We start from the raw sequence: 23155 nt of genomic DNA on the forward strand, positions 1-23155 counted from the left end.
CGCACATGCATACACACACACACACACACACACACGCATGAAAACACTGTGGTGCACACACATGCACATGCACGCACATGCATACACACACACACACAGACACACATAGACACACAGACACACAGACACACACCCACACACATACTGTAGACACACACACAAAGACACACACACACACACACACACACACACATAGACACAAACACGCACATGGGCACACACACATAGACACACACACACACACACACACACATATACACACACACACACACACACACACACACACACACACACAAACACACACACACATATAAACACACACGGACATAGACACACACACACAGCGCTTAGGGCCCTCAGGCATCTGAGGGATGAGTTGATTTACTGTCAAATTTGCCAGATTATCAATAATCTCACACAGACCCCAATCTACTCACAGACAGCTGTGTACTTACTCATACACCCAGAGAGACAGAGGTTATGTGTGTGTGCATTTTTCATGCTTGCGTGTTTGTGTGTGTGTGTGTGTGTGTGCACGGGTGGGTGTGTATGCATGCTCGTGCTCTGCTCGTAATAGGCTACCCAAGAAAGAGAGAGGGGCTTCTGTTCTGCCCAGAGAATTAGAGAAAAATCCTTCAATTTTCCACTTGAGCAGATTTCAATTTACACACACATTCCCCTTATGTCTGGCTGTCCTGTGGGTTATTGACAGCATCAAGACTGCTGTGAGAAAATATTAGCCACTTTAGTGGGACTTTGTTTTCCACTGCTAAAGACACTTACTCACTCACAGAATGGAGTGGTTGGCTGTAGTGAACTGTCACTGTTGTCACTGGTGGGTGTAAAACTCTCTGATGATGTATCGGAAGCCCAAATAGGGTCACTGTTGTCACTGGTAGGTGTAAAACTCTCTGATGATGTATCGGAAGCCCAAATAGGGTCACTGTTGTCACTGGTAGGTGTAAAACTCTCTGATGATGTATCGGATGCCCAAATAATAGGTTGTTTTTTTAGTTTATGAAGACACTCTAAGATGTGCTCAATATTTCTTAAGGTTGTGTGGTGCCTGGACACATTGTGTGTGTGTGTGTGTGTGTGTGTGTGTGTGTGTGTGTGTGTGTGTGTGTGTGTGTGTGTGTGTGTGTGTGTGTGTGTGTGTGTGTGTGTGTGTGTGTGTGTGTGTGTGTGTGTGTGTGTGTGTGTGTGTGTGTGTGTGTGTGTGTGTTTGTGTATGCAGTTGTGTGTGTGTCTGTGTGTGTGTGTGTTTGTGTGTGGCAGACAGGTCTAGGGCCATAGCATTACATAAGGCTCTCAAAGCAACCAAAGGCAGCTACTCTGTCCCTCTAACCTTTAAAACAAAGAGCTGGGCCACCATAACTGTGTGTGATGAGTGCACTCCTGCGTATCTGTGTGGGTGTGTGTATGCGCAGGTTCCTGTGTGTGTGTGTGTGTGTGCGCGCATGCTCCTGCGTGTGTGTTTGTGTAAGTGCTCGCTCCTGTTTGTGTGTCTACCATCATTTTGTGTAGCCATTAGCATCGTTATCAGTGAGAGCAGACCCAGATGCGTTTGTCAGCCCACTGAGAGTCAATTACCTCAATCAGAGACGGCCATTGTTTTTCTGTGCGCCCTGGTCTATTGGTATCTAATACAGATATATTAATACAGCCGACTGACTAATCCACATGAACTTTACCTGCTGCTTCATGGAGAGACTACAAAAATCAGGAATTAACAAACGTTATCTATAAGTGTTTTATTATGTATTTGTTTCTGATATAGATACTTAGGCCTAGATTCAATGTGATCGCCCCTTTTAGGCTATGCACCATTTAAAGGCAATGATATGGTCGCTGAGATCGAATTCAAAGTAAACGCTGCATTGGGCCTCCCGAGTGGCGCAGCAGTCTAAGGCTGCATCGTTCGTTCCCAGGCTGTGTCACAACTGGCCATGACCGCGAGTCCCATAGGGCGGCACACAATTGTCCCAGTCTCTTCCGGGTTAGGGGAGGGTTTGGCTGGGGGGCTTTACTTGGCTCATCATCCTATAGCGACTCATTGTGGCGGGCCTGGTGCCTGCAGGCTGACTTGGGTTATCAGTTGAACTGTGTTTCCTCCGAGACGCTGGTGCGGCTGGCTTCCGGGTTAAGCAGGCGAATGTTAAGGAGCAGGTCATGCTACAGAGGACGCATGACTCGACCTTCGCTTCTCCCGAGCGATGACACAAGATCGTAATTGGATCGCAATTGGACATCATAAAATTGGGGAGAAAAAGGATATAAAAATACCAAAAAATACATTGAAATAATCGCTGCAGTTGTCGGCTCATTTGGAAATGACCTTTAAAAGTGTAAATCGCGCTATGACACAGACGTTCCGCCGTTCTAATTGAATCTAGCCTTTACTACATCACCAACCTTGTGAAAAAGTGGAACATCTTCACACTGGCTAATATGTTTGATATGACAACAAATGCAAAGTTGTTTGTTAACTTCTGCGAAATAGACATTACCAACAAAAATCATTGTCGTTATCCTGAATTGAGTCTAACTTGACCATAACCTAAACAAATGACCATAAATTATATTTTTCCCACACACCAATCTCTCCCTCCAGGTGGTCTACAAGAACAACGACATCCGTCTGGAGCTCTCCCGTCTGGCGCATATCGTGGACCCCAAGATGAAGATCCAGGGGGATGTGATGTTTAAGTGTGAGAACGTGGCCACCATGGACCCTATCTCCTTCGAGACCCCCGAGGCCTACATCAGCCTGCCCAAGTGGAACACCAAGAGAATGGGTTCCTTGTCCTTTGACTTCAGGACCTCGGAACCCAACGGACTCATCCTCTTCACTCACGGCAAGCCTCAGGAGCGCAAGGAGGCCCAACGCAGCCAGAAGAACACCAAGGTAAGACAATGAACGATTAATAAATCAAACCACACATACATATTAAGCCCAGCCTGTGTGTAAAGCTGTGTTTAAACCTGTCAAATCTGTCACTAGTGTAAGGAGCAGGGTTGGGGTCAATTCCATTTCAATTTTAGACAATTCAGAAAGTTTATGTAATTCCAACTCCAATTCTCCTCAATGCTTTTCAATTAGGACAATATGGAATTAGAGTTGGAATTCTGTTTACTTTCTGAATTGATTGGAATTTAAATGAAACCCTGTTGAGAAGAAACAAAAAGCCTGTGTTCAAGGTGTTATTGGGCTTATAAATCCTGTTTTGTAAAGATATCTCAGGGGCTGTTGTACCCCAATGATGAACAAACACCTTGACCATCTCCCCCAGGTGGACTTCTTTGCGGTAGAACTGCTGGATGGCAGTCTGTACCTGCTTTTGGACATGGGTTCAGGGACCATCAAGGTCAAAGCCACCCAGAACAAGGTCAACGATGGAGCCTGGTACCACGTGGACATACAGAGGGACGGACGCTCAGGTGAGTCTGTACCTGCTGTTGGACATGGGCTCAGGGACCATCAAGGTCAAAGCCACCCAGAACAAGGTCAAAGACGGAGCCTGGTACCACGTGGACATACAGAGGGACGGACGCTCAGGTGAGTCTGTACCTGCTGTTGGACATGGGCTCAGGGACCATCAAGGTCAAAGCCACCCAGAACAAGGTCAAAGACGGAGCCTGGTACCACGTGGACATACAGAGGGACGGACGCTCAGGTGAGTCTTCTCAACAAGATCTCATAATTTCCCTTCAAAATTATGGATGAACGTATTGTGGATGAAGGTTTATTTTTGACATATTAATTCTGCGTGGTTACACGGTTAATTCCACGTGGGGTACAACGTTAAAACAGAAACAATTCAAAGATTAACACTTTAGGCATACATTCTGAGTGTTTAAGGTTAGGGCTATGTTTAAGGTTAGGGCTATGGAAGAAGGCTTAAAACAAAACAATCAAAAATTATGCGATATTACCATTACCTAGTATTCTCGTGGCTTGCTAGAGCATTGTGAACTGCCGAAGCGCAGTGGTGTGAGCATCGCGTTTCGGCTCCGAGCATCACGAGTTTGCACTGGGCAATCTTTTTTATACTTTTTTTAAAATTGTATTATTATTTATAAATCTTTCGCAGAGGAAGGCATACAGTGCCTTTGGAAAGTATTCAGACCCCTTGACTTTTACGTTACAGCCTTATTCTAAAATTGATTCATATTTTTATCCCTCATCAATCTACACACAATACCCCATAATGACCATTTTTTTTACAAATGAATTAAAAAGAAAAACCTGAAATACATTATGTATATACGTATTCAGACCATTTGCTATGAGACATTGAAATGTAGCTCAGATGCATCCTGTTTCCATTGATGATCCTTGAGATGTTTCTACAACTTGATTGGAGTCCGTCTGTGGTAAATTCAATTGATTCGACATGATTTGGAAAGGCACACACCTGTCTATATAAGGTCCCACGTAGAGCTCAGAGACAGGATTGTGTCGAGGTACAGATCTGGGGAAGGGTAGCAAACAATGTCTGCAGCATTGAAGGTCCGCAAGAACATAACGGCCTCCATCATTCTTAAATGGAAGAAGTTTGGAACCACCAAGACGCCGGCTGCCCGGCCAAATTGAGTCATCGGGGGAGAAGGGCCTTGGTCAGGGAGGTGGGCAAGAACCCGATAGTCACTCTGACAGAGCTCCAGAGTTCCTCTGTGGAGATGGGAGAACCTTCCTGAAGGACAACCATCTCTGCAGCACTCCACCAAGCAGGCCTTTATGGTAGAGTGGCCAGACGGAAGCCACTCCTCAGTAAAAGGAAGACAGGCCGTTTGGAGTTTGCCAAGAGGCACTTAAAGGACTCTGACCATGAGAAACAAGATTCTCTGGTCTGATGTTACCAAAATGTTACTCTTTGGCCTGAATGCCAAGTGTCACGTCTGGAGGAAACCTGGCACCATCCCTACAGTGAAGCATGGTGGTGGCAGCATCATGTTGTGAGGATGTTTTTCAGCGGCAGGGACTGGGAGACTAGTCAGGATGGAGGGAAAAATGAACGGAGCAAAGTACAGAGAGATCCTTGATGAAAACCTACTCCAGAGTGCTCAGGACCTTCGATTGGTGCGAAGGTTGACCTTCCAACAGGACAACGACCCTGAGTATACAGCCAAGACAACGCAGGAGTGGCTTCGGGACGAGTATATTAATGTCCTTGAGTGGCCCAGCCAGAGCCCAGACTTGAACCCGATTGAACGTCTCTGGAGAGACCTGAAATGTCTGTGCAGCGATGCTCCCCATCCAAGAGAGAGCTTGAAAGGATCTGCAGAGAGTGGGAGAAACTCCCCAAATACAGGTGTGCCAAGCTTGTAACTATTTTTGCTTTGTCATTATGCAGGTATTGTGTGTAGATTGATGAAGAAAAAGGGTTTTGAATAAGGCTTTAACATAACAGAATGTGGAAAAAGTCAAGGGGTCTGAATACTTTCTGAATGCACTGAATATCGACATTTCTAGGACCTTTCTTACCTCTTACCTAATACCTTTTTTCTGCCCTGCTTAACTCTTTCATAATACCCTGTTGCTGTCCCTCCTTACCTCTTATATAATACCCTGTTGCTGCCCCTCCTTACCTCTTATATAATACCCTGTTGCTGCCCCCTCCTTACCTCGTATATAATACCCTGTTGCTGCCCCTCCTTACCTCTTATATAATACCCTGTTGCTGCCCCTCCTTACCTCTTATATAATACCCTGTTGCTGCCCCCTCCTTACCTCTTATATAATACCCTATTGCTGCCCCTCCTTACCTCTTACATAGTACCCTGTTGCTGCCCCTCCTTACCTCTTATATAATACCCTGTTGCTGCCCCCTCCTTACCTCGTATATAATACCCTGTTGCTGCCCCTCCTTACCTCTTATATAATACCCTGTTGCTGCCCCTCCTTACCTCTTATATAATACCCTGTTGCTGCCCCCTCCTTACCTCTTATATAATACCCTATTGCTGCCCCTCCTTACCTCTTACATAATACCCTGTTGCTGCCCCTCCTTACCTCTTATATAATACCCTGTTGCTGCCCCCTCCTTACCTCTTATATAATGCCCTGTTGCTGCCCCTCCTTACCTCTTATATAATACCCTGTTGCTGCCCCCTCCTTACCTCTTATATAATACCCTGTTGCTGCCCCCTCCTTACCTCTTATATAATGCCCTGTTGCTACCCCCTCCTTACCTCTTATATAATACCCTGTTGCTGCCCCCTCCTTACCTCTTATATAATGCCCTGTTGCTACCCCCTCCTTACCTCTTATATAATACCCTGTTGCTGCCCCCTCCTTACCTCTTATATAATACCCTGTTGCTGCCCCTCCTTACCTCTTATATAATACCCTGTTGCTGCCCCCTCCTTACCTCTTATATAATGCCCTGTTGCTACCCCCTCCTTACCTCTTATATAATACCCTGTTGCTGCCCCTCCTTACCTCTTATATAATACCCTGTTGCTGCCCCTCCTTACCTCGTATATAATACCCTGTTGCTGCCCCTCCTTACCTCTTATATAATACCCTGTTGCTGCCCCCTCCTAACCTAATACCCTGTTGCTGCCCCATCTTCACCTCTTATATAATACCCTGTTTCTGCACCTACTTAACTCTTACCTAATACCCTGTTTCTGCCCCTTCTTAACTCTTAACTACAACCCTGTTGCTGCCCCTCCATACTTCTTTCATAATACCCTGTTGCTGCCCCTCCTTACTTCTTTCATAATACCCTGTTGCTGCCCCTCCTTACTTCTTTCATAATACCCTGTTGCTGCCCCCTCCTTACCTATTATCATGTCGCTTCCCCTCCTTACCTCTTACCTATTATCCTGTTGCTTCCCCTCCTTACCTCTTACCTATTATCCTGTTGCTGCCCCTCCTTACCTAATACCCTGTTGTTGCTGCCCATTCCTTACCTAATACCCTGTTGTTGCTGCCCATTCCTTATCTAATACCCTGTTGCTGCCCCCTCTTTACCTAATACCCTGTTTCTGCCCCCTCTTTACCTAATACCCTGTTGCTGCCCCCTCTTTACCTAATACCCTGTTGCTGCCCCCTCCTTACCTAATACCCTGTTTCTGACCCCTCCTTACCTAATACCCTGTTTCTGACCGCTCCTTACCTAATACCCTGTTGCTGCCCCCTCCTTGCCTAACTCTGAATTTATAAGATTAGGGTTAAGTTTATGCATTATCTCCAAGTTATTAATGTTAGGCATTAACTCTGAATTGTTTAGGTAAGGGTTGGTCCGAATGATTGAGGTAAGGATTAAGGTTTGGGATAGGCTAAAAACAAAACATATTAAAAACAACTTTCTATTGTGGGATTACATACAACCTTTGGAATCAGAGGTAGATGCTTACGCCCATCCACAACGCAGGTTGCTGGATCGAATCCCCGAGCTGACAAGGTAAAAATATGTCGATCTGCCTCCTGAGCAAGGCAGTTAACCCACTGTTCCCCTGAACAAGGCAGTTAACCCACTGTTCCCCTGAACAAGGCAGTTAACCCACTGTTCCCCTGAGCAAGGCAGTTAAACCCACTGTTCCCCTGAGCAAGGCAGTTAACCCACTGTTCCCCTGAGCAAGGCAGTTAACCCACTGTTCCCCTGAGCAAGGCAGTTAACCCACTGTTCCCCTGAGCAAGGCAGTTAACCCACTGTTCCCCTGAGCAAGGCAGTTAACCCACTGTTCCCATGGCGCCGAAGAAGTGGATGTCGATTAAGTCAGCCCCCCTCACCTCTCCGATTCAGAGGGGTTGGGTTAAATGCAGGAGACACATTTCAGTTGAGGTATTCAGTTGTACAACTGACTAGGTATCCCCCTATCCTTTTTCCCTTTCCCTAGCAAACCCGAAATCTACTTGAAGGTATCAGCGCTCACTGTTGCCCCTAGTGGTTTCCATATCATCTCCTGACGTCCTCAGACATAGATGAATGTTGAAAACTGTTTTGTTTCACGGTTGACCTCGCTAGTATACTTGCTTCTGTGTTCTTCTATGTGTACCCCTGCCCATGTTTGTGTGGCCGGAGTTGTAGATCAATTGCAGTAATGTGTGCTGCAATGACAGTCACCTATGCAGCCCTAACATTGTCTAACAGGCTGTCTGTCTGCATCTCTAATGTCCTCTGAGACACCCGTTGGACCACCACTGGGCACAGAGTGATACACTGCTCTACACTGCAATCGATCCAACAGCTCACACACACATAAACTCAAGATCAAGAGTAAGAGATAGATGGGCTTGAAGATGGAGAGAAAGGGAGGAGATTGGGGGGAGAGTGAGAATAGGGAGTGATTGAGAAATGGGGAGAGGGGAGTGTGAGAGAGGAGGGGCAGCATCAACAAGGTATTAGATAAGGAGGAGCAGCATCAACAAGGTATTACGTAAGGAGGAGCAGCATCAACAAGGTATTAGATAAGGAGGAGCAGGATCAACAAGGTATTACGTAAGGAGGAGCAGCAACAACAAGGTATTACGTAAGGCAACAGACAAACAGAAAACACATGTACATTATAAATACACAGGGGATAATGGGGGAAGGTGGGTGACACCTGGAGGGGGTGGAGACAAGCACAAAGACAGGTGAAACAGGATCACAAAAAATCGAGTACGGGTAATGAGAATTAGAGAATTCCCAGTCTGACTCATCAGTGTACTCGTACCTACTAATGAGTCTGGTCTCTGTAAGCACCACAAATACAGACAACAGTTGGAGCTCAGCCTACGTGAACGTTCCCTAGGCAATAATCTAGCTCTGCTCAGTTGCATAGGCTCCAGTGTATGCAACTCATCCATCAGCCAATGATTCTCGAGGGAACTCGGGTGGCTTTGGATCTTCTCAGAAATGCAGCCTTCGGGGACTTCCGAATTCCTTCGGAGGTGAGCAAGCAGCAGCGGATGAACGAGTGTGACCGAGATCTGACCTCTTCTCACGCCTGCATTCCCGTACACGTCCATCAATCCTAATGGTAAGGGCGATGAGGGAATCAAGGTCCCACGGTAACTTCCGAGCAGCTAGCTCATCTTTTATCTCCTCTGATTGTCCGAGAAAGAATATATCGAACAGGGCCTCCGGATTCCAGGCACTCTCGGCATCCAATGTGCGAAAATCTACCTCGTAGTCTGCCACACTACGGGAATTCTGATGTAATTCAAGTAGTTTTCAGACCGCCTCTCTCCCAGATACCGGAGATCCGAACACCTTCCACACCTCTGCCATTAAATCTTCCAAATGACTACAAAGGACGAATTGTTGCTCCCAAACTGCCTTAGCCCTGTAGAGCTCCCTTTCCTACATTAGCATAATAATATACGCTATCTTCGACCGATCCGAAGGGAAAGAAGATGGCTGCAGATCAAAAATGAGGGAGCTGAGAAATACATCCCTGGCAGGTTCCAGGATCCCCAGAATATTGCTCCGGGGGAGGTAAGCGGGGTTCTCAGTGAGCCGGGGTAGGCTATACAAACCCACACTGGTAGTGGAGTTATGGAGCGACTGTGATACCCTCTCTATATTACAGTACAACCCTCTCTAGATTGCAGTGCAACCCTCTCTATATTACAGTACAACCCTCTCTGTATTACTTTCCCCTCTCCAGGCACCATCTCAGTCAACAGCCGGCGCACTCCATTCATGGCCAGCGGAGAGAGTGAGATCCTGGACCTGGAGGGGGACATGTACCTAGGTGGTCTACCCTTAGACCGCGCCAACCTCATCCTGCCCACCGAGCTGTGGACCGCCATGCTCAACTATGGCTACGTTGGCTGCGTGCGTGACCTCTTCATCGACGGGCGCAGCAAGGACATCCGACAGATCGCTGAGGCCCAGAACGGCGCCGGCATCAAGCCGTCGTGCAACAAAGTGGTGGGGAAACAGTGTGAGAGCTACCCGTGTAAGAACAGAGGCGTCTGCAAGGAGGGATGGAACCGGTTTATCTGCGATTGTACCGGCACGGGGTACTGGTCACGTACCTGCGAGAGAGGTAAGTGGAAGCCTTTGTTTTGCATGCGTGCTTGTGTGTGTGTGTGTGTTTTATGACTGTGTATTTGTGTTTGTGTGTGCATTAACACATACATTGATTTGGGCCTGGTGTTGGGATTAACACGTAGGCTGGTGTGGGGATTAACACGTAGGCTGGTGTGGGGATTAACACGTAGGCTGGTGTTAGGATTAACACGTAGGCTGGTGTTGGGATGAACACGTAGGCTGGTGTTGGGATTAACACGTAGGCTGGTGTTGGGATTAACACGTAGGCCGGTGTGGGGATTAACACGTAGGCCGGCGTGGAGATTAACACGTAGGCCAGCGTGGGGATTAACACGTAGGCCGGCGTGGGGATTAACACGTAGGCCGGCGTGGGGATTAACACGTAGGCCGGTGTGGGGATTAACACGTAGGCCGGTGTTGGGATTAACACGTAGGCCGGTGTGGAGATTAACACGTAGGCTGGTGTGGAGATTAACACATAGGATTGTTTTGGGATTAACACAGAGGAGGATGCCTCTTGCACCGAACTGCAGTGCCTTAGACTGCAGCGCCATTTAGGAGCCCAAAAATGGAATGGAAACACTTTAGGAACTAAATCTAGCTTGTGCTCTAAATCCCAGTGTTTCCCCTTTAAGGCTCTAGGGGAAGTTGTGGTAAAGACTGTATTGTTGATGCTGTTGAAAAATTGATGTGGTTTCTGCCGTTTTTCTGGGAACCTTACTCTGCCCAAGGCAACCCAGCGTTACAGTTTAATGACCAGAATATCTCTCTCTCTGTCACTCTCACCTATATCAACTGCTATAGTTATTTGCTGTGTCAAATCTTCGTTAAAGTTGAATTGCCAGAATAGAAATTGTATTCTCTCTCTCTCTCTCTCTCTCTCTCTCTCTCTCTCTCTCTCTCTCTCTCTCTCTCTCTCTCTCTCTCTCTCTCTCTCTCTCTCTCTCTCTCTCTCTTTTATTTTTATATATATATATATATATATATATATATATATATATATATATATATATATATGAACTTCTGTAGTTATTTGCTGTGTCAAGTCTGTATGACCTTTCACAGTTTCTCCCCCTATCATATGAATGGAAACACATACGTATCGATCCTGAGTCACTCCATTGCTCCCTCCTGTTCTCTCCCTCCCTTTACATTCTGTAAATCAGGCTATTATAACCCTTTGGTGCTATTCTTAGGGTCAACCCGACAGAGACTTGTGAGGGAAAACACTTGTTGCAAACACCAGCGAAAGGGTTGGAATTACAACTGCGTGGCCATAACAATATCTATTATGGAATGTATTAATCTAATTACAGCTGTGTGGCCATTATGATGTCTATTATGGAATGTATTAATCTAATTACAACTGCGTGGCCATAACAATATATATTATGGAATGTATTAATCTAATTACAGCTGCGTGGCCATTATGATGTCTATTATGGAATGTATTAATCTAATTACAGCTGTGTGGCCATTATGATGTTATTATGGAATGTATTAATCTAATTACAGCTGCATGGCCATTATGATGTTATTTTGGAATGTATTAATCTAATTACAGCTGCGTGGCCATTATGATGCTATTATGGAATGTATTAATCTAATTACAGCTGCGTGGCCATTATGATGCTATTATGGAATGTATTAATCTAATTACAGCTGCATGGCCATTATGATGCTATTATGGAATGTATTAATCTAATTACAGCTGCGTGGCCATTATGATGTCTATTATGGAATGTATTAATCTAATTACAGCTGCATGGCCATTATGATGTCTATTATGGAATGTATTAATCTAATTACAGCTGCATGGCCATTATGATGCTATTATGGAATGTATTAATCTAATTACAGCTGCGTGGCCATTATGATGTCTATTATGGAATGTATTAATCTAATTACAGCTGCGTGGCCATTATGATGTCTATTATGGAATGTATTAATCTAATTACAGCTGCATGGCCATTATGATGTCTATTATGGAATGTATTAATCTAATTACAGCTGCATGGCCATTATGATGCTATTATGGAATGTATTATTCTAATTACAGCTGCGTGGCCATTATGATGCTATTATGGAATGTATTAATCTAATTACAGCTGTGTGGCCATTATGATGTTATTATGGAATGTATTAATCTAATTACAGCTGCGTGGCCATTATGATGCTATTATGGAATGTATTAATCTAATTACAGCTGTGTGGCCATTATGATGCTATTATGGAATGTATTAATCTAATTACAGCTGCGTGGCCATTATGATGTTATTATGGAATGTATTAATCTAATTACAGCTGCGTGGCCATTATGATGCTATTATGGAATGTATTAATCTAATTACAGCTGCGTCGCCATTATGATGCTATTATGGAATGTATTAATCTAATTACAGCTGTGTGGCCATTATGATGCTATTATGGAATGTATTAATCTAATTACAGCTGCGTGGCCATTATGATGCTATTTTGGAATGTATTAATCTAATTACAGCTGTGTGGCCATTATGATGCTATTATGGAATGTATTAATCTAATTACAGCTGCGTGGCCATTATGATGTCTATTATGGAATGTATTAATCTAATTACAGCTGCGTGGCCATTATGATGTTATTATGGAATGTATTAATCTAATTACAGCTGCGTGGCCATTATGATGCTATTATGGAATGTATTAATCTAATTACAGCTGCGTGGCCATTATGATGTTATTATGGAATGTATTAATCTAATTACAGCTTCGTGGCCATTATGATGCTATTATGGAATGTATTAATCTACTATATGTGGAACTGCCTCTTCACAAGGTCACCTGGATATGACACCTCTGAGAACACAGGACCCCTGGGACCCTTTAAATATGAGCTCGTATTGAACTATCAATACAACAGATCAGTGAAGTGATTTTAACATGAACCCTTACCGCATAATGATGACCAACAATGAGAAATGAGAGCTGTCTGGTGAATATGAACCCTTACCGCATAATGATTAGTCAGAGAGAGATAGTGATGTGTGTTATTACTCAGAGAGAGACAGATAGTGATGTGTGTTATTACTCAGAGAGAGAGAGATAGTGATGTGTGTTATTACTCAGAGAGAGATAGTGATGTGTGTTATTACTCAGAGAGAGAGATAGTGATGTGTGTTATTACTCAGAGAGAGAGATAGTGATGTGTGTTATTACTCAGAGAGAGATAGTGATGCGTGTTTATAATCAGAGAGAGAGAGTGATGCATGGAGAAGTCTTGAGACTAGAGAGAAAAGTCTCTTATTTCAACAGTCTGTAAATTCTATGAGATTTTCATATGGATTGATCAAAAGCATGTCTGAAAACAAAATGAAGGCATTTGACAAATTATTCCAGACGCTTTTACCATATTAAATAAAAGCTTGGAGGTAACATCTCTATCCAGCTCCGTTCCTCTATTCATCCCCAGTTTCAGTTCAACCTCACTTTGGATTTTGGAGGGAAATTTTGTGAAAGAGACATTTTGTGAAAGAGAGAGCGAGCGAAAGAGGGGGAAAGGGAGGAGGATAGTGAGAGAGGAGGGAAAGAGAGAGAGGAAGAGAGATAGAGGGGAGGGAGAGAGAGAGGAAGAGCGATAGAGGGGAGGGAGGGAGAGAGAGAGGAAGTGAGAGAGACCGAGGGGAGGGAGAGAGAGAGAAAGAGGAAGTGAGAGAAATAGATGAAGACAGAGATGGAGGTCAATTTGAAATGAAAGGTAACTGTTCACCTCTAATCACTGTGTAAGGGATATTGGTCTAATGAAATTCTAACATAAAGGCCTGAGCCATGCAGAGCGGTCTGTATGCGTCTCTTTATTAACATATTATCATCTTTAGTCATATTTCAGAGCAGAAACAATATTTCAGCCTCTACTTCTTCTACCAATACAGGTCTTAATTGTAAAGGTTAACAATGCAATTGAACTACTTAAAAGTATGCCTCAGGGAGTTTTCTTTAGCTTCTAGCTTCTATTTTTTGTGTGCACACACACCACACACACACCAATGTCACGCCCTGACCTTAGAGAGCCTTTTTATGTCTCTATTTGGTTTGGTCAGGGTGTGATTTAGGGTGGGCATTTTTTTGTTTTCTATGATTTTGTATTTCTATGTTTTGGCTGGGTATGGTTCTCAATCAGGGACAGCTGTCTATCGTTGTCTCTGATTGGGAACCATACTTAGGTCGCCCTTTTCCCTCCTTTCATTGTGGGAAGTTAACTTTGTTTGTGGCACCTAGCCCTTAAGCTTCACGGTTGTTTTGTACTGTTTATTGTTTTTGTCGGCGTCATTTCTAATAAAAAGGAATATGTACACTCACCACGCTGCGCTCCACTTCCTTCAACGGCCGTGACAACCACACACATTCCCCATCCACTGTCCCTTCACTCCACCGGGCTTCTGTTGACGGCCGTGACAACCACACACAATACCCCATCCACTGTCCCTCCACTCTACCGGGCTTCTGTTGTCAGATGATTATCAGTTAAATACAAAAGGGAAAATGTGTGTTGTTTTTTTTCACTGGTTGCCCATTTCTTGTGGCAACAGGTTCATAGATATTGCTATTGTGATGGCACACTGGTATTTCACCCAATAGATAAGGGAGTTTATCAAAATTGGATTTTTTGTGGGTCTGTGTAATCTGAGGGAAATTTGTGTCTGTAATATGGTCATACATTTGGCAGGAGGTTAGGAAGTGTAGCTCAGTTTCTACCTCATTTTGTGGGCAGTGTGCACATAGCCTGTCTTCTCTTGAGAGACATCTCCCTTCTCTTTTTCTCTCTCCTGTCTCTCTCCCCGTCTCTCTCTCACCCGTCTCTCTCTCTCTCTCCCCGTCTCTCTCTCCCCATCTCTCCCTGTCTCTCTCTCTCCCGTCCTTCTCTCTTTCACTCTCTCTTTTTCTCCTTCTTCCCCCTCTCTATCTCTCTCTCTGACTCTCTGTCTCTCCCTGTCTCTCTCTCTCTCTATCCTAGTCTGTCTCTATCTCTCTCTCCTATCTTTCTCTATTTCACTCTCTCTCTCTCTTTTTCTCTCTCCCATCTCTTTACTTTACTCTCTCTCACTCCCAATCTCTCTCTCTTCCCGTCTCTCTCTCCATCTCTCTCTCTCTACCCGTCTCTCTCTCTCTCTACCTGTCTCTCTCCCCATCTCTCTCTATCTTCTGTCTCTCTCTCTCTCCCATCTTTCTCTCTTTCACTCTCTCTCTCTCTTTCTCCCTGTCTCTCTCTCTCTTTTTCTCTCCTGTCAACCCCCCCCCCCCCCCCTTCTCCCCCCTCTCTCTGTCACCCCTCTGACTGCATTGTGGCGTATTGGTGAGTATGGACTCTGCTTCCACTATGTGGTTGTTTGTGACTCTGCAGTCTCTCTCCCCCAGCACATCTGAGAATCACAGAGGACAGTTTAAGGGCATGTAGCATCTTAGGGAGACACACGCAGACATAAATAAAGAAGAGCCCTTTAGAGGTCAGACGTGGTTCTGAACCACTGCAGAGGAAGCCATGAGAGACAAACATCTCACTAACGTCTCACTGTTTTTTATGAAATGGAGCTGCATTCATCCATATTCAATTGTCTTGGAATCAGAGTCTGATTTGAAGTAATTTACTGTGATGAACATTGTTCATGGGATTTGAATCCCAGACTATTTTTTGAATGTTTTTCTCTCAGTTGACGTCAATCAGTGGTGATTATTTGTGGCACAGCGCCCACAGGGGACCAAAAATGATAAATGTGTGTGTCTCCCTAATCCTGACTTTGTAGTGTTTGTGTGTGTGTGTGTGTGGGGGGGGGGAGTCTCATTTAATCCACTTGTGGGCACTAAGGACTGGGGCCTTGAAATAGCTGTGGCGTTTTGCTGTTGCTACCACTTGTGAAGGCGACTAGACTCCAACTAGATTCACTTAGAGGCTAGAGTAAAGAAGAACAGCTGTGTGTGTGACTGTGTGTGACTGTGTGACTGTGTGTGTTTGTGACTGTATGTGTGTGACTGTGTGTGACTGTGTGCGTGTGACTGTGTGTGTGTGTGTGTGTGTGACTGTGTGTGTGTGTGTGTGTGTGTGTGTGACTGTGTGACTGTGTGACTGTGTGTGACTGTGTGTGACTGTGTGTGTGTGTGACTGTGTGTGTGTGTTCATGTGTGTTCATGTGTGTTCCTGTGTGTGTTTTTCTAGATCCTATATGAGCACGCCTGTTAGATCAACTTAATGCTATGACTCGGCAGCCCTCACAGAGAGTTTCCCAGATTGCCGTGAAATCCTCTCAGCCTTTATCGTAATTGTACCTTCTCTTTCCTGTGTAATGTGTGAGGTAATTATGCAACATGGAGCTGACTTTAAAATCAGTCTACCTTTCCCTTCCTCTCATGTTCATATTTTTCATCAGCAATGACTTACTATTTGATCTGCACACTCTCAGATGCACACATACTGTATACAAACACATATGCACACACACAAATGCACACACACATATGCACACACACACATACACACACACACACATACACACACACACACACACACACACACACACACACACACACACACACACACACACACACACACACACACACACACACACACACACACATTTTTACACACACACACACACGTATGCACACACACGCATACACGTGCACACACACACACATTTTTACACACACACACACACATATGCACACACACACATACACGTGCACACACACACACACACACATATGCACACACACACATACACGTGCACACACACACACACACACACACACACACACACACACACATTTTTACACACACACACACACGTATGCACACACACGCATACACGTGCACACACACACACATTTTTACACACACACACACACATATGCACACACACACATACACGTGCACACACACACACACACACATATGCACACACACACATATGCACACACACACACACACACCCATACACACACACACACACACACACACATATACCACTGCCATGTTGATATCCAGAAGTAGCACGGGCCTATTGACTTTGAAAGGGAGCTGATGACTGTTCCGCCCAGTGATGTAGTCGAGTCACTAAACCTCGAGTCCTGGTCCAGTCCCAAGTCCCCTATGGCTGAAGTCTGAGTCCCAGTACTCGAGTCCTGGTCCAGTCCCAAGTCCCCTATGGTTGAAGTCTGAGTCCCAGTACTCGAGTCCTGGTCCAGTCCCATGGCCACATTCAGTAGGCTACTGGTAATGTTAGCAGTTGTGTGGCGTTATAGAACCCTTACCATATAATGACTCTTGCATAGCGTTATAGAACCCTTACTTATAATTTAAATGTTTTATTTCACCTTTTATTTAACCAGCTAGGCTAGTTGAGAACAAGTTCTCATTTAAAACTGCGACCTGGCCAAGATAAAGCAAAGCAGTGCGACACAAAACAATACAGAGTTACACATGGAATAAACAAACATACAGCCAATGACACAATAGATAAAAGTATATGTACAGTGTGTGCAAATTAGGTAAGATAAGGGAGGTGAGACAATAAATAGGCCAAAGGGGCGAAATAATTACAATTTAGCTATTAAACACTGAAGTGATAGATGTGCAGATGATGAATGTGCAAGTAGAGATACTGGGGTGCAATGGAGCAAAAATATATATAATAGTATGGGGATGAGGTAGTTGGATGGGCTATTTACAGATGAGCTATGTACAGGTGCAGTGATCTGTGAGCTGCTCTGACAGCTGGTGCTTAAAGTTAGAGAGGGAGATATGAGTCTCCAGCTTCAGTGATTTTTGCAATTTGTTCCAGTCATTGGCAGCAGAGAACTGGAAGGAAAGGCGAACAAAGGAGGAATTGGCTTTGGGGGTGACTGGTGAAATATACCTGCTGGAGCGCGTGCTATGGGTGGGTGCTGCTATGGTGACCAGTGAGCTGAGATAAGGCGGGGCTTTACCTAGCAAAGACGTATAGATGACCTGGAGCCAGTGGGTTTGGCGACAAATATGAAGTGAGGGCCAGCCAACGAGATCATACAGGTTGCAGTGGTGGGTAGTATATGGGGCTTTGGTGACAAAACGGATGGCACTGTGATAGACTGCATCCAATTTGATGAGTAGAGTGTTGGAGGCTATTTTGTAAATTACGTCAAGGATCGGCAGGATAGTCAGTTTTACGAGGATATGTTTGGCAGCATGAGTGAAGGATTGTTTTGTTGCGAAATAGGAAGCCGATTCTAGATTTAATTTTGGATTGGAGATGCTTAAAACTTCTTATGGATCCCTTCGCGCGCCAATCCCTTTAGCGGGATCGATTTGACAACACCCAGTGAAATTTCAGTGCACCAAATTCAAAAACAGAAATACTCATAATAAGAATTCATAAAACATACAGGTGTTATACATCGTTTTAAATATGAACTTCTTGTTAATCCAGTCGCATTGTCAGATTTAAAAAAGGCTTTACGGCAAAAGCAGACAATGCGATTATCTGTGGACAGCGCCCAGCATACCAACACATGAAAATCAGAGTTCAACCAGGCAGGTGCTACACAAAAGTCAGTAATAACGATATAATTCATGCCTTACCTTTGAAGATCTTCTTCCCTGTTGGCACTCCAAAATGTCCCATAAACATCACAAATGGTCCTTTTGATCGATAAATTGCTTCTTTATATCGCCAACATGTCCATTTATTGGCACGTTTGATCCAGAAAAACACCGGTTCCAACTCGCCCAACATGCAGAGTATCTAATAAGTTACCTGTAAACTTCGTCCAAACATTTCAAAAAACGTTCCTAATTCAAATTTATGTATCCTAAAACGTAAATAATCGCTAACATTTTAAACGGGAAATACTGTGCTCAATACCTGACATCTAGTGGAAGCCATAGGAACTGAAAACATATTTCTATTAAAAAGGGATTGCCATAGAAATCTAATGGAAAACAGATTGAGCTCAAACATGTTTTTCCCTGGATGGATTGTGCTCGGGGTTTCGCCTGCCAAATCAGTTATGTTATACTCACAGACATTATTCAAACAGTTTTAGAAACTTCAGAGTGTTTTCTATCCAATACTAATAATAATATGCATATCCTAGCTTCTGGGCATGAGTAGCAGGCAGTTTACTTTGGGCACACTTTTCATCCGGACGTGAAAATACTGCCCCTAGCCCAAAGAGGTTTTAATGTGAGTCTGGAAGGAGAGATTACAGTCTAACCAGACACCTATGTATTTGTAGTTGTCCACATATTCTAGGTCAGAACCGTCCAGAGTAGTGATGCTGGACGGGCAGGCAGGTGCGGGCAGCGATCGGTTGAAGAGCATGCATTTAGTTTTACTTGCATTTAAGAGCAGTTGGAGGCCACGGAAGGAGAGTTGTATGGCATTGAAGCTCGTCTGGAGGTTAGTTAAACTCAATGGTGCTATTGTTTTTAATATTGTGGTCGTGACTGGTGGGGAAGCAAGAAAATCACCTGCGCGATGTGTACAATCGGAGGTGGCGCCGGAGCGGACCCTGTCATTGCTTGCTCCCCGTGAATTGCCACTGCAAAAATATGTGTTAGACAAAATATTTGAGTCGCTACTTTTGATGACTAAATTAACACTGACACACATGGTCAACAGGACAGGGGAGTCATTGGGAACAGTAGAGTCTAGTTGTCATGGCGTCTATTGGCTGTCTCAGGGGAGACTGACAGTAAAATGAGCATGGATTGGTTCGTAATTCATCTATGGTAATTCAATTTCAGTACTGGAGAGCACATTGGCAGCATTTGTCCATTACACAGAACAGGTCATCTGAATAGATATCTCGGAGAGGCTGACATACACAGATATGCATGCTCACACACACACCCCCACATACACACAGACACACACAGACACACAGACACACACACACGCTCACACACACACACACACACACATGCGCATACACACACACACACACACACACACACACACACACACACACACACACACACACACACACCCCCACAGACACACACAGACACACACACATAGGCAGACACACACAGATATGCACACACATACAGAGACACACACAGATATGCACACACACCCCCACATACACACAGACACACACAGACACACAGACACACACAGACACACAGACACACACACACACACACGCACACACGCTCACACACACACGCGCACACATGCACACGCATGCACACGCACACAGACACACATAAACACATAAACACAAAGACAGACACTTACATGCTCACAGACATCCAGCTCAGTGTTTTAGGACAATATAATCAGATAGTTCTAAATGAATGATTTAAAAGTCACAACAGTATTCCTCTGTCACCCAATCACATTCTCAGATCCATGCTCCAGCTTCCTGATTAAGCATTCCTTCCTGGTCTACTTCATCATCGATAGGTTAATTGACATTCCATCTGACCTAAGGTCGATGTCCGTGGCCCCGCAGAAATGTAAATTGCATTAAAAAAAAAATCCCCCAAAAATCCCTGTCAGTTTAAACTAGAGATATTTGCCTTTTTGCATTAGATGCCTCTTTATCCACCGATGTAGCACTTCCTCGTCTGCGGTGAAAGGTGACAGAGCTAGAGCGGTGTTTGTCAGACCATGAGACATCCCGAAAAATCGGTCTTCTCACAAAATAATCTGTAGCGTCTGAACGGTTTGGCTTACTAAACTATTGAGACTCTCACAAACATGTACATGTCGGTTGTTTTTCTCTAGGACATCTGCATGCCTCACAGGACTCGTCTGAAGGTTCCCTGGTAACAGTTGAAAACATGAATGGAAGTACAGTGCCTTCCCGAAAGTATTCAGACCCCTTGACTTTTTCCACATTTTGGTACGTTACAACCTTAACTCTAAAATGGATCAAAGACAAATACACTGTACCCCATAATGACAAAGCAAAATCAGGCTTTTAGAAATGTTTGCTAATGTATTAAAAATAAAAACAAAGTATTCAGCCCTTTTGCTATGAGACTTGAAATCGAGGTCAGGTGCATCCAAGAACATGATGGTCACTCTGACAGAGATCCAGAGTTCCTCTGTGGAGATGGGAGAACCTTCCAGAAGGACAACCATTTCTCCAGCACTCCACCAATCAGGCCATTATGGTATAGTGGCCAGACAGAAGCTACTCCTCAGTAAAAAGCGCATGGCATCCCACTTGGAGTTTGCCAACAGGCACCTAAAGACTCTCAGACCTGATGAAACTAAGATTGAACTTTTTGGCCTGAATGCCAAATGTCACATCTGGAGGAAACCCTACAGTGGGACATGGTGGTGGCAGCATGGTGGTGGCAGCATGGTAGTGGCAGCATGGTAGTGGCAGCATGGTAGTGGCAGCATGGTGGTGGCAGCATGGTGGTGGCAGCATGGTGGTGGCAGCATGGTGGTGTCAGCATGGTGGTGGCAGCATGGTAGTGGCAGCATGGTGGTGGCAGCATGGTAGTGGCAGCATGGTGGTGGCAGCATGGTGGTGGCAGCATGGTAGTGGCAGCATGGTGGTGGCAGCATGGTGGTGGCAGCATGGTGGTGGCAGCATGGTGGTGGCAGCATGGTGGTGGCAGCATGGTGGTGGTGGCAGCATGGTGGTGGCAGCATGGTGGTGGCAGCATGGTGGTGGCAGCATGGTGGTGGCAGCATCATGCTGTGGGGATGTTTGTCAGCAGCAGGGCCTGGGAGACTAGTCAGGATTGAAGCAAAGATGAATGGAGCAAAGTACAGAGAGATCCTTGATGAAAACCTGCTCTAGAGCGCTCAGGACCTCAGACTGGGGTGAAGGTTCACCTTCCAACAGGACAACGACCCTAAGCACACAGCCGAGACAACGCAGGAGTGGCTTCGGGACAAGTCTCTGAATGTCCTTGAGTGGTCCATTCAGAGCCCGGACCTAAACCCGATTGAACATCTCTGGAGTGACCTGAAAATAGTTGTGCAACAACACTCCCCATCCAACCTAACAGAGCTTGAGAGGATCTGCAGAGAAGAATGGGAGAAACTTCCCAAATACAGGTTTGCAGTATCAAACCCAAGAAGACTTGAGGATGTAATCGCTGCCAAAGGTGCTGCAACAAAGTACTGAGTAAAGGGTCGGAATGCTTACATAAATGTGAAATTTCCGGTTTTATTTTCTAATCAATTAACAAATGCTTTGTCATTATGGGGTATTGTGTGCAGATTGATGACAAAAAAAACACAATGTAATCTATTTTAGAATAAGGCTGTAACGTAACAAAATGTGGAACAAGTCAAGGGGTCTGAATACTTTCCAATTGCACTGTATACGGAGACTGTTTAGTGACAAAAATAAGGGGTTAAATATATGTAAAAAAATATATATTCATATTATTTCCTCATCTTTTTTATATCTCTAAGATATAGGACAGACACTTCAGAACAAACTTCCCTGCGATTATTTATTGGGGACTATCGGTTCCATGTAGTGAATCTGTTATTCAATGCTTGTGTATGGGCGAATAGAAGTAATGCCAAATAAAATTGTTCATCAAATTATTTATTTTTATATTTATATTTCAAGGGATTTTAAAATTCAAAATCAAATAGCTAAATGATCCTTGGTATGACCTTCTTAAAACAATTCCATATAGCTTAGTAGAACCACCCCACTCCCCGCTCCAGCTTAAACAGGGTTTAGACTCTTATGTGTTAAATCTCTTTGTTGATTCAATTGGCCAAATCACTGGTGGCAGGGTGGCTTTGTAACCTCATTACTGGCTTTAATTACCACTTTCAGTGAGCCACAGGATTGGATAAGCTCTGTGTTGATAATGTATAAACATCGGAGAGGGTCCTTGGTTAATATACCAGGTCTATAAAGTTAGAGATATAATATGAACAATAGCAGAGAACAGAAAAGAACAGAATAACAACAAATGATATGTATATACTGTACAGTACCAGTCAAACGTTTGGACGCACCTACTGATTTAAAGGTTTTTCTTTATTTTTACTCTTATCTACATTGTGGAATAATAGTGAAGACTTAAAAACTATGAAATAACACTTATGGAATCCATTTAGTAAGCTAAAAAGTGTTAAAATATATTGTATATTTTAGATTGAGATTTGAGATCCTTCAAAGTAGCCAGCCTTTGGCTTGATGACAGCTTTGCACAC

The 23155-nt window shown here is 44.3% G+C and overlaps 1 protein-coding gene across 2 annotated transcripts in view; it reads left to right on the forward strand.

Annotated features, from left to right (window-relative positions):
* The window catches only part of LOC139563439 (neurexin-3a-like), a 650445-nt gene that overhangs the window by 164899 nt on the left and 462391 nt on the right, over positions 1-23155 (forward strand). Inside the window, exons 8-10 of one of the 2 annotated variants that reach the window (XM_071382111.1) lie at positions 2615-2908; positions 3294-3441; positions 9607-9990. In XM_071382111.1, the coding sequence (XP_071238212.1) occupies positions 2615-2908; positions 3294-3441; positions 9607-9990 (826 nt within the window). Of the gene's footprint in view, positions 1-2614; positions 2909-3293; positions 3442-3536; positions 3678-9606; positions 9991-23155 lie in introns of those variants that run through there. The other variant, XM_071382110.1, reaches the window with a different exon arrangement.

Source organism: Salvelinus alpinus, chromosome 34 (assembly GCF_045679555.1).
Source record: "Salvelinus alpinus chromosome 34, SLU_Salpinus.1, whole genome shotgun sequence".
Taxonomy (NCBI): Eukaryota; Metazoa; Chordata; class Actinopteri; order Salmoniformes; family Salmonidae; genus Salvelinus; species Salvelinus alpinus.